At 38.3% G+C, this 18,033-nt stretch overlaps 5 protein-coding genes across 5 annotated transcripts; all 5 read right to left on the bottom strand.

Annotated features, from left to right (window-relative positions):
* Nucleotides 1-6,083: 6,083 nt before the first annotated feature.
* On the bottom strand, nucleotides 6,084-6,686 carry LOC135199747 (serine/threonine-protein phosphatase 6 regulatory ankyrin repeat subunit A-like). The gene has a single exon (XM_064227905.1). It carries the CDS (start codon nucleotides 6,684-6,686, stop codon nucleotides 6,084-6,086), a length of 603 nt encoding a protein of 200 aa, XP_064083975.1.
* A 213-nt stretch (nucleotides 6,687-6,899) lies between these two features.
* LOC135199746 (serine/threonine-protein phosphatase 6 regulatory ankyrin repeat subunit A-like) lies at nucleotides 6,900-7,772 on the bottom strand. The gene has a single exon (XM_064227904.1). The coding sequence runs from the start codon at nucleotides 7,770-7,772 to the stop codon at nucleotides 6,900-6,902; it is 873 nt and encodes a 290-aa protein (XP_064083974.1).
* A 44-nt stretch (nucleotides 7,773-7,816) lies between these two features.
* Nucleotides 7,817-8,869, bottom strand: LOC135199745 (serine/threonine-protein phosphatase 6 regulatory ankyrin repeat subunit C-like). The gene has a single exon (XM_064227903.1). It carries the CDS (start codon nucleotides 8,867-8,869, stop codon nucleotides 7,817-7,819), a length of 1,053 nt encoding a protein of 350 aa, XP_064083973.1.
* A 28-nt stretch (nucleotides 8,870-8,897) lies between these two features.
* Nucleotides 8,898-9,677, bottom strand: LOC135199744 (serine/threonine-protein phosphatase 6 regulatory ankyrin repeat subunit A-like). The gene has a single exon (XM_064227902.1). It carries the CDS (start codon nucleotides 9,675-9,677, stop codon nucleotides 8,898-8,900), a length of 780 nt encoding a protein of 259 aa, XP_064083972.1.
* Nucleotides 9,678-9,686: 9 nt separating this feature from the next.
* Nucleotides 9,687-10,571, bottom strand: LOC135199743 (putative ankyrin repeat protein RF_0381). The gene has a single exon (XM_064227900.1). It carries the CDS (start codon nucleotides 10,569-10,571, stop codon nucleotides 9,687-9,689), a length of 885 nt encoding a protein of 294 aa, XP_064083970.1.
* Between the last annotated feature and the right edge of the window lie 7,462 nt (nucleotides 10,572-18,033).

The raw sequence follows: 18,033 nt of genomic DNA, 5'->3' as shown, positions 1-18,033 counted from the left end.
TGTAAGTTTATTATTTTTACATTCATACCTTTGTTTTTTCTTTGCAGGGTTGTATAAAACCTTGTGTTTGGCTTGTGGGTCTTTTTAATGACTATTTAGTTTTTTTTTTAAGTATACTATGTTATTTACTGTAAAAAAAATATATGTATATTTTTTTTCTTTTGGGAGAGGAGGTGTCACTTTGTTGTGATATTTTATTCTTAGCTATTTTATTATTCTGGTTTTTGTTATGTATATGAATTTTATTGTTATCCATTTAGTTTGTTTTCCTCCTCCCCGGTGGTTTGTCTTGTTTGGTAATTGCCACTAATGACCATTCTGTCTTTCCATATATTTGTGAGCGAGGGGTGCTGTCACCGTGGCTGTGTCGGAGGTTGTTTGGACTGAAGGAGTCAGTTGATCTTTGAGCCTTATTACTCCTGGTGACTTGGATTTGCTACGTATCGCCTACTTGGATTTATGATTATTCTTGAAGGATTTACGCTTCATCCTGCCTCACCTTCGGCTCAGTAAATGTCGAGGGGCTCTCACTTAGCCAAGGTATAAGTGATTAATATTTTTGGAATGTTCAGGCGATCTTTGTGATGCCCTTGGCTCTGGTTTGATTTGGACGTCCCGGGTTTTTTGGAGGATCATCCTCGAGGACGTAGGATCGCTGATGTGTGAATCCTGTGGAATATCTCTGTCACTTCACTTTTGTCTCTGGACGCAGAGGCATATAAGTAATTATAAAGATCACGGCCATAACTCCAGTGTTACGGAGGACAGAAATACCTATATATAATTAAGGAGATCACGGCCACAGCTCCAGTATTTAAGAGGAGGGAAACCACCGCTAGGGTTTAGTTTGTATTTTATAGGTTATTCTTGCTTTCCGTATGCCTTCTCCTGTCTGAACCCCCTTCTCTTTGTGGATGTATCTTTGCTTTTTCCTATCTTAATTGGGTAAGTGTGTTGTTTCATAAATAATTCAGGGTGATTGGTTTTCAATAATATATGTATTCCGAGGTTCAGGAGTAACTTCTGTCTAGATATTTTTGTATTAAATTTAAGTGGTGTTTCGTTTTCCCCCATGAATTAATTTTTGCACTTTGATAATATTTGAGAGCTATTCCACTGATTGTGGACTTAGTTTCTTGTTGTGAACAGAGTTTGGTAAGAAAGTTATTTAATTTTTAGTAACGGAGGAAAAGGACCGTTACACCAGGCTTTACAACATTAAACTAGAGGACTGATATTGCAAGAAACCTCCTGGAAGACGTCGTGCAGCTGGAACTGAAGAAGTTCAAAGGCGAAGGTACAATGCATGAATGATTACCCTGATACAATTCAACCCGTGGTTTGATATTTTACTTCAATATTGACCTATCTGTTCATGAGTTAATTTATCTGGTTTCCTAATAACTTTCTGTATTTCTCAATGCCTTCTGTTACTTCATTTGAATGACCTCCACAACATTCTCTGGAAGCTTCTTGAATTTCAAGTCTGTAGTGGCCCCTTTGGTGGGATTTTTGTTTCATTTGAATAGGGTTCTTCATCAACTGAATAATATAATAATAATAATAATAATAATAATAATAATAATACTAATATGATAATAATACAACCCAAAGCCAACTTATAAATCATTGCCTCCATACATTCGTCAGTTACAAGCGTTCTTATCTTGCTTGTACAGTTGGATTTCAAAAACCAACTGCGGTCATAAAGTTTGCCTCTAAGAAAGTTCATCATAGTCTTGTTGTCATCAAAGTTCCCTCACCTGTGCTCGTAAAGACACGACACACAGGTATGAAGAGATGAATGAAATTGTTGCACTTTGTTGTGGTGTCTTATTTTTTTCTACTCCAGCGTTAATGCCTGCAACCAATTCTTGTTCCAACCTGAGCTCAACAATGTTAAGTTCTCTATAAATCACCAGAATGCATTGGTGGTCTTCTTACAGCAGAAATGAAATGTATAATACACACAGACAACACCCTATTTACGAACATTCTCTACTTCCGATCGAACTTTCAGATCCAAAAGAATGTGATTAGAATGGAGAGTATTGTCAGAGCGCTCCCCTTTGACCCTGGAGTTCAAATTCTGTTCTGTACATAACTTGCTGCACATACAGTGTAGTATTGTGGTTTGGGATGAAAGAAATATACAGAACTGTATTGACTCTCTGTCGTACTGTACTTGAATAGGCATGAAAAAAAATGCAGTATGATCTACTTAACTCGTTCGTAAGTAGGGTGGTGTCTGTGGACCATCACAAATGCTACAGTTTTGATAATTGCAATCTTATGATGTTTGAAGGAAGCACCTCATTAATTCACACATCCATACATAACCAATATCATGTATAATCAATACAGGTGTAAGTATGTATTATGTTCTGCCTATATATTAAAGATAACCCATTGATTTCCCTTGTCCTAAGTGAAAATCCTCGTTGTCATAAGTCACAAAAGGACCAAGACACTGCATTGGCACAACACTTCATAAAGACTTTATTTCCTCTCAGCCGGAATAGTCCCGTTCCAAAACGACAAGGAATGTGTAATAAGTAAAACATCTAAACCACATGTCACACAAAGCATGGCATAAAATAGATTAAATCTGTATAATAAACACTTGGAAGGAAATAACTGGAACGGCACAAGTGTCCTCCTGCCATTTCAGCTCGGAGCATTGTCACACCCGGACGAATAAGAAGAAGAAAGAGACACAGTAGGTAGCTGATGGCGACGACATTTCACTCCCATCATTTTGCCATTTCTCCTCACAGTCAGTCAGTCACTGGGGAACTTCCAACCTCATTGTGTGCTTGTACAGATTCTTCTTCTGTAACGCCCGAGTAGTAGTAACTGTTTGATACGCACAGACAGACTTGTGGTGGTCAGTCACCACAGCAAGGAACCCCAGTCCAGACAAACTCTGGGGTGGGGAGACCAGAGATGGTACTGTACTGATCTCCAGACCTCCTGCAGTAGCTTTATGTTGAGTTATTCATAATCCAACTGCAGGTTGAAAGTTCTAGGTTTTTCATGCGTCTGTCCGCACTCCATCCTAACGGAACCTGAGCAACGTTCTCAGAACTAGTCAGTTCTACAACACCCATCAGCACTCGCCACGGCAATGAGGGAATTTGGAAAGTCTCTGATCAATGGACTGACAGGTGTTTTTCCCCGACACAGATCACACAGGTTTTTTTTTCCACTTTTGTCAGACACTCCAGAGGCGTATTGTGCAGCTTGGGTTCGAAATGGGCACCACAATGAGAGAGTGTTCCATTGTTTATTTATTCCGTAGTGGAGGAGGAGGAGGAGGAGCACTGCAGGCCTCCTCCTACCAACAACAGCACTGAATGGTTCAACAAAGAGTAAGCCTGAACTATCACACAATGGCAACCAAGTATCTGGGAACTGATTTCACCATTGGAGAAGGAGGGAGGGAGGGATTCGAACCCAGACTAAAATCTACGACCACTTTGCCCCAATCTGTTGCCTCTAATCTCCACAGCTTTTTTGTAAGACTTGGTCCCAGTTGTCTTCAAGAGTTTCTGTGATTATCTTTTAAATGTCACATTCAACTGATGTGTCGTCTTCCTGGACCTTTGGAGATGACTTCCGTCCCGAACAACTCGTAGGCAAGTGGGGACAGGTTGCAGACGCCAGATATTGGATGTTGGGCTGTTTCCACAGAGGCTGGCCATTCCCAGGAATCACCCAGAAATAGCGACGTCTAGCAGCAGCAAACCTGAAAATAGCGGAGATGCATAAAGCTTAGGGAGATCGTCTGTGGACACCTTCGGAGATCCCTATCAAATAAGTGAAATGGAGGAGAGAATACATGATGTGTCTAGAAGAATTCATGGGCATTCAAATTTGGCTCCCATCAATCATCAGTGAAACAGCTGGAGGTCTTAGGGGTTCAACAGCTCTTGGATCAGTAATAAGACAGGATATTTCACACATATATAAGTCAAGCCTAACAAGCATAAAAAAAACAGAAGCTAATATTCAGAAATAATCTCTAATGTTGCTCATTTCCAGAACCATTCTTCCTAAATCACACCTGGCAGTATATTGTTGTCACAGAGCCTCATGACCTCCTAAGGGGACTCGTATTCCCAGGACTGTCTGAAGGTTCCAAGCCTGGGGAACCCACCAAAATATTTTAACATCTGGGAAGAACCAGAAATATACCAGCCTATGGCTTACTAACTGAAAGACACCAAATCGCATAAATGTAATATATATTCCAATTTCATTTACAGAGAGAGAGAGAGAGAGAGAGAGAGAGAGAGAGAGAGAGAGAGAGAGAGAGAAATGTTAAGCATCAAGCACCCCATACTGTGGGACCAATTTTGCTGGTAATTTGTAAGGCCCATTTTCACTAAATTCTTTCATTGCCACTAATATATTCTTTTATTTGTAGACAGATCCCCAGCAGCTAATTATATCTTCACGTTATCTGTGAGTTTTTAACCTTGCCTCTTTATTGAGGTGTGGTAAGAACTGAGTCATTTCAAATGGCAATTCACTGCCAAAGACATATTACTATATTGTTGGTGATTCAACTTTACCTTCACACTTTAGTTGTCCCTCATCTCGGTCTGTTGTCCCTCGCTGTAGTGGTCTGTGGTTTCTAAATAAAAAGACAAACTAGAAACTGGGGATGGATCTTTGCAGAATCCAGATTGGCCTGCGAAAGGAAGAGAGGCCCTGCTTCCCCGTCTGGACTTGCACTGAGGTTAAGGAATGCAGGCAGTGATCACAGCAGTGGCACCTATTAGAAGAGGAGACAAAGCAGTAAAAAACATTAGTTAGTATTCAAGACACATTTTTCGTGTTATTCTTGAATGGCTGATAAAAAGTCACCACATAAAACTTAAGTTTAAGTGAATAAATGGCAAGCAGGGGTTTTCGATGTTCACCGAAGTCCTCATCACCTTCGTTCAAGTTGAAAACTCCTGTTTTTATACTGACTCACTTAAACTTGGTGTTCTGCAGTGGCTTCTTTCTGAACCATTCAGAGACATTGGCACCTCGGTGAATGAGTAGCGTCTCAAGAGACTCACCGAAGGCAACTTTGAATATATTGCAGGCAGAAACATACAAATGAAGTAATGGTAGCAGAAGTGACTGAGGCCCAGATATTGAAGCACAATAACAGAAATATAGCACGTCATGTATTCCATCAGCGTATGCAAGAGCATCTGTGCAATAAGCGTTTACAACACACAAAACCCGGCTGATGTACACATGCAATCATGTGTATCTGTTCACAGACATTGTATGCGTAGTGCGTGAGAACTATATATAACCTTGCTGGAGGGAGAGCAGAATGTTCCTGTTACTCACCAGGCAACTTGTGGAAGGACCAGAGTGAGAGAGATCCCAGCTTCTTCTTGGCGGATGGGCAGCCCTCTTAGCCTCCTTGTGCAGAAGCAGCCAACACTAGAAGCACCGTCACAGCTGCTGCATCTGCTGGGAGGCTGCCTGCAGCGTGTGACGTACCCAAGACACCTGCAGATGCAACAGGCGGCAGAAGATGAAGTTTCTGCATTGTCGTTGATAGATAACCTTGCCTTTTACGGCCTTCTGTTCTTTCCTATCAATGGACCTCTTAGTTCCCATGAAGGGACAACTACTCCCTATCAATGGATATCTATTTTCTATAAACGGACATCATATCGAATACAAATGGACTTCATTCTTCCTATAAATGGGCATCATATTACCTATAAATGGCCATCTTATTTCCTATAAGTGGGCATCTGATTTCCTATAAATGGGCATCTTATTTCCTATAAGTGGGCATCTTATTTCCTATAAATGGACATCTTATTGCCTATAAATGGGCTTCTTATATCCTATAAATGGGCATCATATTACCTATAAATGGGCATTTTATTTCCTATAAATGGGCATCTTGTTTCCTATAAATTGGTATCTTATTTTCTATATTCCCTCTGTTGTCGCAAAAAAAAAAGGTGATTATATCATTCATTGCTCCGAACATCTTCTGTAGCCCCACTCTCAGTGAGTTCCTGAACTACACTAACATAGTTAGATGCAACAGCTACATTTCATGCTGTGCGACCTTCGTTGTCTTTGTCATTGACATTTACCCCTTTGCTGATCAAGAGTTGCACTAATTCTCTGTGGTTTTTAAAAGCCGCTAAATGAAGCATTGTATCTCCTTTTTTAGTTTTGCAGTTTACATCAAACCCCGACTCTAACATAACTGTGATGACATCACATTTCCCATCCAATGCTGCATCATAAGCACCCATTCGGCCATAAGTATCAATATTATGCATATCAGCATTTGCTTGAATAAGAGTTTTCAATATCGAAATATATCCCCAACCTGTTGCAAGATGCAAAGGAGTTCTTTGTTCGTTGTCATGAACATCTACTGTAGCCCCACTCTCAATGAGTTCCTGAACTACACTAACATTCTTAGATTGAACAGCGTCATGTAATGCTGTGCGACCAATGTTGCCTTTGTCATTGACATTTGCCCCTTTACTGATCAAGAGTTGCACTAATTCTCTGTGACCTTTCCCAGACGCTATATTAAGCATTGTATTTCCTTCTTTATTTTTGCAGTTTACATCAAACCCCGACTCTAATATAACTGTGATAACATCACATTCCCCAACCATTGCTGCATCATGAGCACCCATACTGCCATGAATAGCAATATTATACATATCAGTATTTTTTTTAATAAGAGTTTTCATTATAGGAATATATCCCCAACCGGTTGCAAGATTCAAAGGAGTGCATTGTTTGTTGTCATAAACATCTACTGTAGCCCCACTCTCAATGAGTTCCTGAACTACACTAACATTGTTAATTTCAACAGCGTCATGTAATGGTGTGCGACCATTGTTGCTTCAGTCATTGACATTTACCCCTTTGCTGATCAAGAGTTGCACTAATTCTCTGTGACCTTTCCCAGACGCTAAATGAAGCATTGTACTTCCTTCTTTAGTTTTGCAGTTTACATCAAACCCCGACTCTAACAGAACTGTGATGGCATCACATTTCCCACCCAATGCCGCATCACGACCACCCATATAGCCATAAGTATCAATGTCATATATATCTGCACTTGCTTGAATAAGAGTTTTCATTATCAGAATATATCCCAAAGATGTTGCAAGATGCAGAGGAGTCCATTGTTGATTGTCATGAGCATCTGCTGTAGCCCCACTCTCAATGAGTTCCTGAACTACACTAACATCGTTAGAGTGAACATGTAATGCTGTCCAACCAATATTGTTTTTGTCATTGACATTTGCCCCTTTACTGATCAAGAGTTGCACTAATTCTCTGTGACCTTTTAAAGCTGCTAAATGAAGCATTGTATCTCCTTTTTTAGTTTTGCAGTTTACATCAAACGTCGACTCTAACAGACCAATAATGACACCACATTTCCCACCCAATGCTGCATTATGATGATCACCCATATCTTTATAAATTTCATTTTCGTAGTAAATATTAGCTTTTGCTTGAAGAAGAGTTTTCATTATCAGAATATATCCACTATATGTTGCAAGATACATGGGAGTGCATTGTTCACTGTCATGAACATCTACTCTAGCTCCACTCTCAATGAGTTCATGAACTACACTAACATGGCCAGATTCAACAGCTGCATGTAATGGTGTGCGACCATTGTTGTTTTTGTCACTGATATTTGCCCCTTTACTGATGAAGAGTTTCACCAATTTTCTGTGACCTTTTAAAGCCGCTAAATGAAGCATTGTATCTCCTTCTTTAGTTTTGCAGTTTACATTACATCCCGACTCTAACATAAACTCAATTGTCTTATATTTCCCGTGAATATTTGCTGCATGAGGCCCCATATCCCCATAATTTGGTAAATTATATATATATCAGTATTATCCTGTTTGAGTGATTGCAATACTGCAAAGTCTCCTCTTAATGCTGCAAGATGCTGAGCGGGTGGTTTATTCTTATGATTATCTGCCGTAGCCCCAGATTCAGTGAGGTGACCTATACTCTCATTGTTCGATTCTTCAGCTGCATCTAATGCCGTATAATCATATATGTCTTTGTCATTCACATTTGCCCCTTTACTGAGCAAGAGTTTCACCAATTCAAGGTGACCTTTATAAGCCGCTAATTGAAGCAATGTAATTCCCATTTTGGTTGGGTAGTTTACATCTAACCCCGACTTTATCATATTCTCTATAACATCACATCTCCCTTTAAAGGCTGCATCATGAGCACATGTATTAGCGCACATATCGATTCTATAAATATAAGCATCTTCTTGAATAAGTGTTTTCAGTGGGGGCATATGCCCCATCATTGCTGCAATATGCAAAGGAGTTTGTAGCATACAGTTTTCACCATCTACCTCAGCTCCAAGCTCAATGAGGTATTGAACTAAATTATCATGGTTAGACTGAACAGCTGAATGTAATGCCGTGTAACCATAATGGCCACTGTCGTTTACATTTACTCCTTTGTTGATCAAGAGTTGCACTAATTCTCTGTGACCTTTCGAAGCGGCTAAATTGAGCAATGTATATCCTTTTTTGGTTTTGCATTTTACATCAAACCCTAATCCTAAAAGATACTCTAAAGCATCTTTTTTTCCGTATTTAGCTGCAACATGATCAGCCATGTCGCCACATATGTCAGTACTATGAATATTAGTATGTGCTTGAATAAGAGTTTTCATTATCAGAATATGTCCCAAATATGTTGCAAGATGCAAAGGGGTGCGTTGTTGTGTGTCATGAATATCTACTCTAGCCCCACTCTCAATGAGTTCCTGAACTACATTAACATCGTTAGATTCAACAGCTGCATGTAATGGTGTGACACCCATGTTGCCTTTGTCATTGACATTTGCCCTTTTACTGATAAAGAGTTGCACTGATTCCCTGTGACCTTTTAAAGCCGCTAAATGAAGCATTCCCACCCAATGCTGCATCATGACCACCCATATCACCATAAGTATCAATGTTATATATATCTGCATTTGCTTGGATAAGAGTTTTCATTATCGGAATATATCCCCAAACTGTTGCAAGATGCAAATGAATGCATTGTTTATTGTTATGAACATCTACTGTAGCCCCACTCTCAATGAGTTCCTGAACTACACTAACATTGTTAGATGCGACAGCTGCATGTAATGGTGTGTTACCCATGTTGCATTTGTCATTGACATTTGCCCCTTTACTGATTAAGAGTTGCACTAACTCCCTGTGACCTTTTAAATCCGCTAAATGAAGCATTGTAGCTCCTTTTTTAGTTTTGCAGTTTACATCAAACCCCGACTCTAACAGAACTGTGATGACATCACATTTCCCACCCAATGCTGCAACATGACCACCCATATTGCCATAAGTATCAATGACATATATATCTGCACTTGCTTGAATAAGAGTTTTCATTATAGGAATATATTCCCAACCTGTTGCAAGATGCAGAGGAGTGGATTGTTGATTGTTATGAACATCTCCTGTAGCTCCACTCTCAATGAGTTCCTGAACTACACTAACATCATTAGATTGAACAGCGTCATGTAATGGTGTGCCAGCAATGTTGCCTTTGTCATTGACATTTGCCCCTTTACTGATCATGAGTTGCACTAATTCTCTGTGACCTTTCAAAGCCGCTAAATGAAGCATTGTACTTCCTTATTTAGTTTTGCAGTTTACATTAAACCCTGACTCTAACAGAACTGTGATGACATCACATTTCCCACCCAATGCTGCATTATGACCACCCATATTGCCATAAGTATCAATGTTATATACATCTGCACTTGCTTGCATAAGAGTTTTCATTATCGGAATATATCCCAAAGATGTTGCAAGATGCAGAGGAGTGCATTGTTGATTGTTATGAACATCTACTGTAGCCCCACTCTCAATGAGTTCCTGAACTACACTAACATCATTAGATTCAACAGCGTCATGTAATGGTGTGTAACCCATGTTGCATTTGTCATTGACATTTGCCCCTTTATTGATGGAGAACTGCATTAATTCTCTGTGACCTTTTAAAGCCGCTAAATGAAGCATTGTATTTCCTTCTTTAGTTTTGCAGTTTACATCAAACCCTGACTCTAACAGAACTGTGATGACATCACATTTCCCACCCAATGCTGCAACATGACCACCCATATTGCCATCAGTAGCAATGTTATATATATCTGCACTTGCTTGAATAAGAGTTTTCATTATAGGAATATATCCCCAACCTGTTGCAAGATGCAGAGGAGTGCATTGTTGATTGTTATGAACATCTACTGTAGCCCCACTCTCAATGAGTTCCTGAACTAAACTAACATTCTTAGATTGAACAGCGTCATGTAATGGTGTGCGACCCATGTTGCCTTTGTCATTGACATTTGCCCCTTTACTGATCAAGAGTTGCACTAATTCTCCGTGACCTTTTAAAGCTGCTAAATGAAGCATTGTACTGCCTTCTTTAGTTCTGCAGTTTACATCAAACCGTGACTCTAACAGAACTGTGATGACATCACATTTCCCACCCAATGCTGCACCATGAGCACCCATATTGCCGTAAGTATCAATGTTATATATATCTGCATTTGCTTGAATAAGAGTTTTCATTATCGGAATACATCCCTTAATTGTTGCAAGGTGCAAAGGAGTTTATTGTTGATTGTCATGAACATCTACTGTAGCCCCACTCTCAATGAGTTCCTGAACTACACTAACATTGTTAGATTCAACAGCTCCGTGTAATGCCGTGCAACCATTTTCATCTAGTGCTTCTATGCTAGCAACGGTTTCTCTGAGTATCTCCATGACTATTTATGAACAGTGAATTCTGAAATGAAGAGTGACATAAGATCTAATGCTTCCGGTATTTGTTTGGCTTCTGATCTAGGTTCCTGAACCTGACCTAATGATCTCACCTGTTCTACATTATCTTCTCTAACCCAACCTAACTGTTGGATGATCCACTAATAAGAATGCCCTAAGATCTACTGCTTTCCATAGAGGTACAACCCTTAAGGTGCAAGGTCATCAACTCCAACAAGAAACCTGCTGTCTGCATGTGCACGTACCTGGAATGTCTTCACAGCCACAGTTGCAGCCGCAGCAGCAGCATCTTCCTCGTAGGCTACATCCCGAGGGTGCCCAGGATCTGCAGAGGGAATTGTTAGTCTGACACATGACATAAAGGTTTTATAGTTTTATGCATCCCGGTAAATAGTACAGTGTTGAATCGTAGTGTCAAAAGTCCTTCACCAAGATTGTTTCCAAGGATATGTTTTGTTACCATTGGCCCCACAGAAGCTGTAATTGTTTGCAATTGAAATACCCTCGATTGTTGTAGCGGAGGAATTGTAATTTTCCCCTGATTTATTTTTCATGTTTAGAAAGGACGACATCTCCGTTCCATATGCGTTCTTCGCTCGCTACAAACTACCTCGATGAAATGCCATGTTATATATAATATATAGATATATATTATTATATAATATATATATATTATCTATATATATATATATATATATATAATATACACAAACACACAAACAAAAGAGTGTGGGGATATGAGGTTGGAGATGTGGCTGTGTTATATAAAAGGGAGTGTGGATATGTGCTTTTTGTTGTGGATTTCCTCTAAATTTGTGTCGACAGAGAGAGAGAGAGAGAGAGAGAGAGAGAGAAGCCCAGAATAACTAACAAGATTAAAGGTCTCAATTGCCATGTCGCTCTTATTAACGATGACCCGTCAAAGGTCGTGGATCATTCAAGTTACTACTTCTGGAATCGCTGCTTCGGACTATTGATGATGATTTGTTCTCGTCATTATTCAGTTTACTGTGCCTCTGTTCATAGTCTCTTTCTTCCATCGTACTTCCCCAAACCCTCTCCTAACAATTGATTCATGGTCATGGAGAAACTCCTTTGAGGGTTTCCTCCTGTTACACCTTTCCAACCTTTTCACCCTCGATTTCATTTTCACCACTGAATGACCTCAAAGGTCCCAGGGCTTGGACTTTTGGCCTAAGGACTATATTCCTGCAAATGCTCCAGGGTTTCGTACAGTAAGGGTTATTGATCATGTAACCCTTTTCAAGTCGTACTTTCACTGTTCTTTGTAATGTCCAGTTGAACACTTCTCGTGAATCTCTTATTGTTTGGTCTTCTTTAAATCTGAGACTTCATGATATTCAGTTGCTTAATTCTATACCATCATGCAGACTTGCATGACTGCTAGTAACTCACCTGACTCTGATTTCCGAGACATGGTTGATTGAATGACATAAAATCTGAGGTGTCATTTGAGTCGCTTTCATCCACTATCCTCTGAATAACAAAGTTTAGTTGACCAGAAAACAGATATTACTATAGCTGGATCCATAATCCTACAGCTCCGCTCTCTAATCTGGATCAAGGGAGAGTGTCAAGTCTCGCTTTTCTTCTAGATGTCTGTCAGAGACAACTATGGGGACGACCTTGTCTGTCCGACCGAACTTTTTCCGTCCGCCCTCAGGCCTTCAAAACTGCTGAGGCTAGAGGGCTGCAAATTGGTATGTTGATCACCCACCCTCCAGTCATCAAGCATAGCAAACTGCAGCCCTCTACCTTCAGTAGTTTTGATCTATTTTGTTTTCTTTTGGTTAATTTGGCCAAAATCAGCATTGAGGAGCCAAACTTGGTGATGTTTTTTGAGTATTTCTTTTGAGCATTTCACTATTTGTACCTAGAAGTAGATTTTCTCACATGTCAAATTTAATGCACTAGTCATCTTTTTCCAATACTCATTTTTAAAATAGTGGACACCTGGAGTAGATTCACATCATCCGTGCATTTGATGCCTAGGCCAGTCCTTAACGACACTCCTGATTGGCTGTTGAGAAGCCAATCACTGGGCTGGAAACTTCTCAGTCTCTCTCGAGAGAGTGTTCACATAGGCAGGATGTAGTATGTTCCACCTCTCCTGAGGGACACTTTTGAATGACGTATATCCCTCAGGAGAGGTGGAACTTACTACATCCTGCCTATGTGGACTCTCGAGAGAGACTGAGGAGAGTTTCCAGCCCTGTGATTGGCTTATCAACAGCAGCCAATCAGAAGCGTCGTAAGGGACAGGGCTAGACATCAGATGCATGGCTGATGTTTGTTTCATCCAGCAACAATAATTAAAGAAAAGTTTTTAATTATTTCTAATAATGGTCACGAATGACCAAACCTATATTTGAGGCATTACTAGTCATACATTAAGGTGTATACATTAGAGACTGAGGAGAGTTTCCAGCCCTGTGATTGGCTTATCAACAGCAGCCAATCAGAAGCGTCGTAAGGGACAAGGCTAGACATCAGATGCATGGCTGATGTCTGTTTCATCCAGCAACAATAATTAAAGAAAAGTTTTTAATTATTTCTAATAATGGTCACGAATGACCAAACCTATATTTGAGGCATTACTAGTCATACATTAAGGTGTATACATTAGAGACTGAGGAGAGTTTCCAGCCCTGTGATTGGCTTATCAACAGCAGCCAATCAGAAGCGTCGTAAGGGACAAGGCTAGACATCAGATGCATGGCTGATGTTTGTTTCATCCAGCAACAATAATTAAAGAAAAGTTTTTAATTATTTCTAATAATGGTCACGAATGACCAAACCTATATTTGAGGCATTACTAGTCATACATTAAGGTGTATACATTATTGTTTCTTGATGCAGGAATATATATAGTACCTATGTGGTTGGTTTCTTGTCTTTGTCATATCTTTGTACAGATGAGTATACAATATTCTCTCTCTCTCTCTCTCTCTCTCTCAGGCAGTGTTGCCGTATTATTATCATGTTGTGGTGTCACAGAATGGGTTCCCACATTCCGCGTATTTGTATAGTTCATCTGACTTATTGGTATATATTTCGTGTGTAGCCAACTCCTGTTCTAGGTAGGCTTTTGGGTATATATATATATATATATATATATTATATATATATAATATATATAGATATATATTATATATTATATAATATATATCTATAAAAATCTATATATGTGTGTGTGTGTGTGTGTGTGTGTGTGTGTGTGTGTGTGTGTGCATGCATGTATATAACATATGTGTGTGTATATGTATATAATACGTATATATTTTCCTTGCTGTATATTCCACAGTCTCATTTGAAATATAAATAAAAAAAACTTAATTCAAGTAGCACAGAGCATTCGAGATTTTACTTAACCGTTACGGTCCAAGGTTACGAGGATATGTTTAGAAAACACAAGACTCAAACAGAAGAACAAGACCATCATTACCTCACTTGTCTTTATCACCGTTTCCACATACTTGAACCCTTTATTCTTTACATTAGTAATCCCGTTAAATAAATCACCGTGTCATGATTAAATTATATATTAAAAATCCACAATTATATCAATACAAAAGCTCAAGAACAAAGACCTCATTGGTCTCGTTAAAAATAAGAACAGCGAATGCGAGAGGGCAATAATATTGTCCTAGAATTTACAAAACAGGAGGGTCCGGGGCGGGTTACTTCTGTTTAACCGATGCAATTAACATTTCGAAAATTAATTTTACGTTACATTATAATTTTGCAAAATTATAATCACGGTAAAAGTAATTTTTTCGTCATCGGGAAAACCAGTGTTGTATAGAAAACGGCTAATCTTTAAGTATGCTTGTGTAATGTTCGCTGGTTTACGTAATCGTTTGGAAGATGTAGTGTGGTCCACGTTGGGGTGGGATTTTTGGCCTCTTTCAGACTATCTCGCGGTATACGTGCTTATCGGCGCTGTTAATTAGATACGTACTTTTACGGTGAAATATATTGCCATTAATAGTGTAATAAAATGTATACGAATAAATGAATGACAAGAGAAGATACGAAGTGAGCATGCGTGCATCTGCGCAGCCGCCATATTGACAATGTAAGTACAGCCAGAGTTGACACTACTAAATGTTAAATTCTTGTTTAATGGAGAAAGGGAATTATTTACTTGTATTTCTAGGTTAAGATCTTTGTTAAAATATTACCTGCCATCACCTGTATGTAATAAAGAACTCAGTTCATTGCGACATAGGCTACAATTTCGTTATGAATTCATGAATTCGTCAAAGTTATGAGGTGGAATTGTCATTGTTAGTTCTGGTGAATTACTCGGACGGATAAAACGAAATTTTCGAAAAAGCCAATTTTCATGGGTGACGTGTGGGAAATATTTCGCTTAATATAACTTCAAGATTCAGTCCCTCTAATATTAGTACCAATGTGATCGCCAGCATTATAATTTATATTGTGCATTTTAACAATTGTATTTACGCACGTGCACGTAGATACATCCAACTAGTAAAAAATGCTGTCAGATCCCGCGAAAATTTTAAATACCAGGGTAATGCTGTTTAGGTAAGTGAATCAATCCCTCTTCATTTTCCTTTAGTTGGTCTTTGTATTGGCAGAAAACTTCACTGAAACCTTTGCAGTTCTGTTTTTTTTTTTTTTTTTTTTTTTTTTTTTTTTTAAGGTATATCTGTTCACCGGTTTCAGACTTTAGAATAGGCCTACCACTTCCAGGCAAAAAGTGGAAGGTGAACATAAGTTAACCATCAGTGGAAATATATTTTGCGCATAAGAATATTTAGAAATCACATATTTAAATAAGAACGTTGAACCCTGACTGGCGAAATGAAACAGAAAAAGAATTCAACTGTCAAGAGGCTAAACGAGAAATGCTTTACTTAAGATGCATATTCCCGAACTGTACGAGCACCACATATTCCCAGAAAAAAGCGGGACGTCATATCTTCAAAACATACCATAGAATCTTCTTGAAAATTTATAATCTACGTTTCCTACGTACAAATTATCTACAGATTTATTCTCTGAACTAACGTAAGCTAACGACATGGTAAAAAAAAAAAACCGGTGACTGGTGCAATACTTGTATAGGTCTAGGGCATAGGTGGCCAAACAGTCGATCGCGTACACTTGTTTGGTAAATCGCTGTTCCCCCACAATTCTATATAAACAAACAAAAACACAAGCATATATCCTATTATATATCCTATATATAGTATATATAATATATATATATATATATGTGTGTGTGTGTGTGTGTGTGTGTGTGTGTGTGTGTAACTGAATCACGAAAGTTAGGAACGTGATAAATCCATAAATAAAGACATATGCCACGAAGGAAAAATAAACGAAGGAGTAACTGCGAGACCTTTCGACGTTTCCGCGTCCTTTACTAAGCAGAACTTAGTAAAGGACGTGGAAACGTCGAATGGTCTCGCAGTTACTCTTTCGTTTATTTTTCCTTCGTGGCATATGTCTTTATATATATATTATATATATATATATTATATATATATATATATATATAGATATATAACCAATATATATCTATTAATATCTATATATAATATATATATATATATATATATATATATATGACATATTGAGCAATGGACTCCTGTTTTGGCGTACTATGGCGCTATTTGAGAATTTTTTCCTTCGCGTAATAATATGTAATTATGTATTTTGGTAGATCGTAAAAGATTAAGTCTTTAGAGTAGATCTCGGAGTCCTAAAGTCTGGCCACCCCTGGTCTAGGGATATTGATGCCGCACTGCCAAACAGAATGCGATGAATATTCAGGATCAACTGATTGGCGTAAACACATCTGCACGAGAGAGAGAGAGAGAGAGAGAGAGAGAGAGAGATGGCTCAGTAAGAATGAAGAGCCCTTTTCCTATTGTGGTGGCCCTTCAACAGTTTGCTCGGTCATCTAGCGTTCGCTATAGTATTTCCGACTCTTCAATCCAACAGCAAAGTCAACTTCCTCTCTCCCTCTCTCGTAGTAGTAGTAGTAATCAGTAAAAAAAAAAAAAAATCAAATAATATTAAGCCCACTAAACCTGCCTATGTAAGAGGTTTCAATGAACAAGTACACTTGGGTAATATTACTCGGGGAAAATGCGATTCGATGAAAAATTACGCAGCAAGGCTTCCTGCCTTTCTTGCTTTCATATACTTATTATATAACTTTTATCGATTTTACCAGCACGCTTTACGACAATTGTGAAGAACAATTGACTGATTGCAAGCTACCTGATTACGAAGAATAATACTAGGCTTATTGCCTATTGAGCAGGCTAGGAAGGTTCAATGCAAACAGCATTCAAACTTAAGAAAAAATACCATATATATATATATATATATATATATATATATATATATATATATATATATATATATTATATATATATATATACATACATACATACATACATACATACATATATGTGTCTGTATATATGTATGTTTATATTGTTTTTTCATTGGTTTGTTCATATATATATATATATATATATATATATATATATATATACATATATATATATATATATATATATATATATATATATATATATATATATATATATATTATATATATATATATATATATATCATATATATCATATACATATACGAACACACCAATGGAAAAACAACTCCGGTAAGACATGTAACCTGCTTTTGCGTCTATACGCCATGTGATTATCGCCTTGGATCATTGTCTTTGTCACGAGGATGTAATGCCTAACAGATTTCACTAACGTTCAACTTTCTAGTCTCACTCCGATGCTCGCCTCTCATAATGATTATGGCATGCTATTCTGCCATGGATCGGCGTTAGTATACGTTATAATAATATTAGTCTTTCCCACCGCTATCAGATTGCTGTTGATAGCCTATTAGGTTTCGAAATCAACTAAACCACTTGCTAAATAGACGTATGTAATACCAATAACGAGTTTGTCTATAACATTGAATGTTTGCACACAAAATTAAGAAGGAGCAATATATAGTACTTCACATTCAAACGTTACGTCGCGTTTAAGGTATTACAGAAATTACAGCATTATGCGAACGATAAAGCTTCCCCAGCCTTGCTATGAGTGGTGAGAGGCTGTTTTTGTTTAAGTATGGGTTTGTTCTTTATAGTGAAATTCGT

Source organism: Macrobrachium nipponense, chromosome 26 (genome assembly GCF_015104395.2).
Source record: "Macrobrachium nipponense isolate FS-2020 chromosome 26, ASM1510439v2, whole genome shotgun sequence".
Taxonomy (NCBI): domain Eukaryota; kingdom Metazoa; phylum Arthropoda; class Malacostraca; order Decapoda; family Palaemonidae; genus Macrobrachium; species Macrobrachium nipponense.
This window is presented reverse-complemented; position numbering and strand designations above follow the sequence as displayed.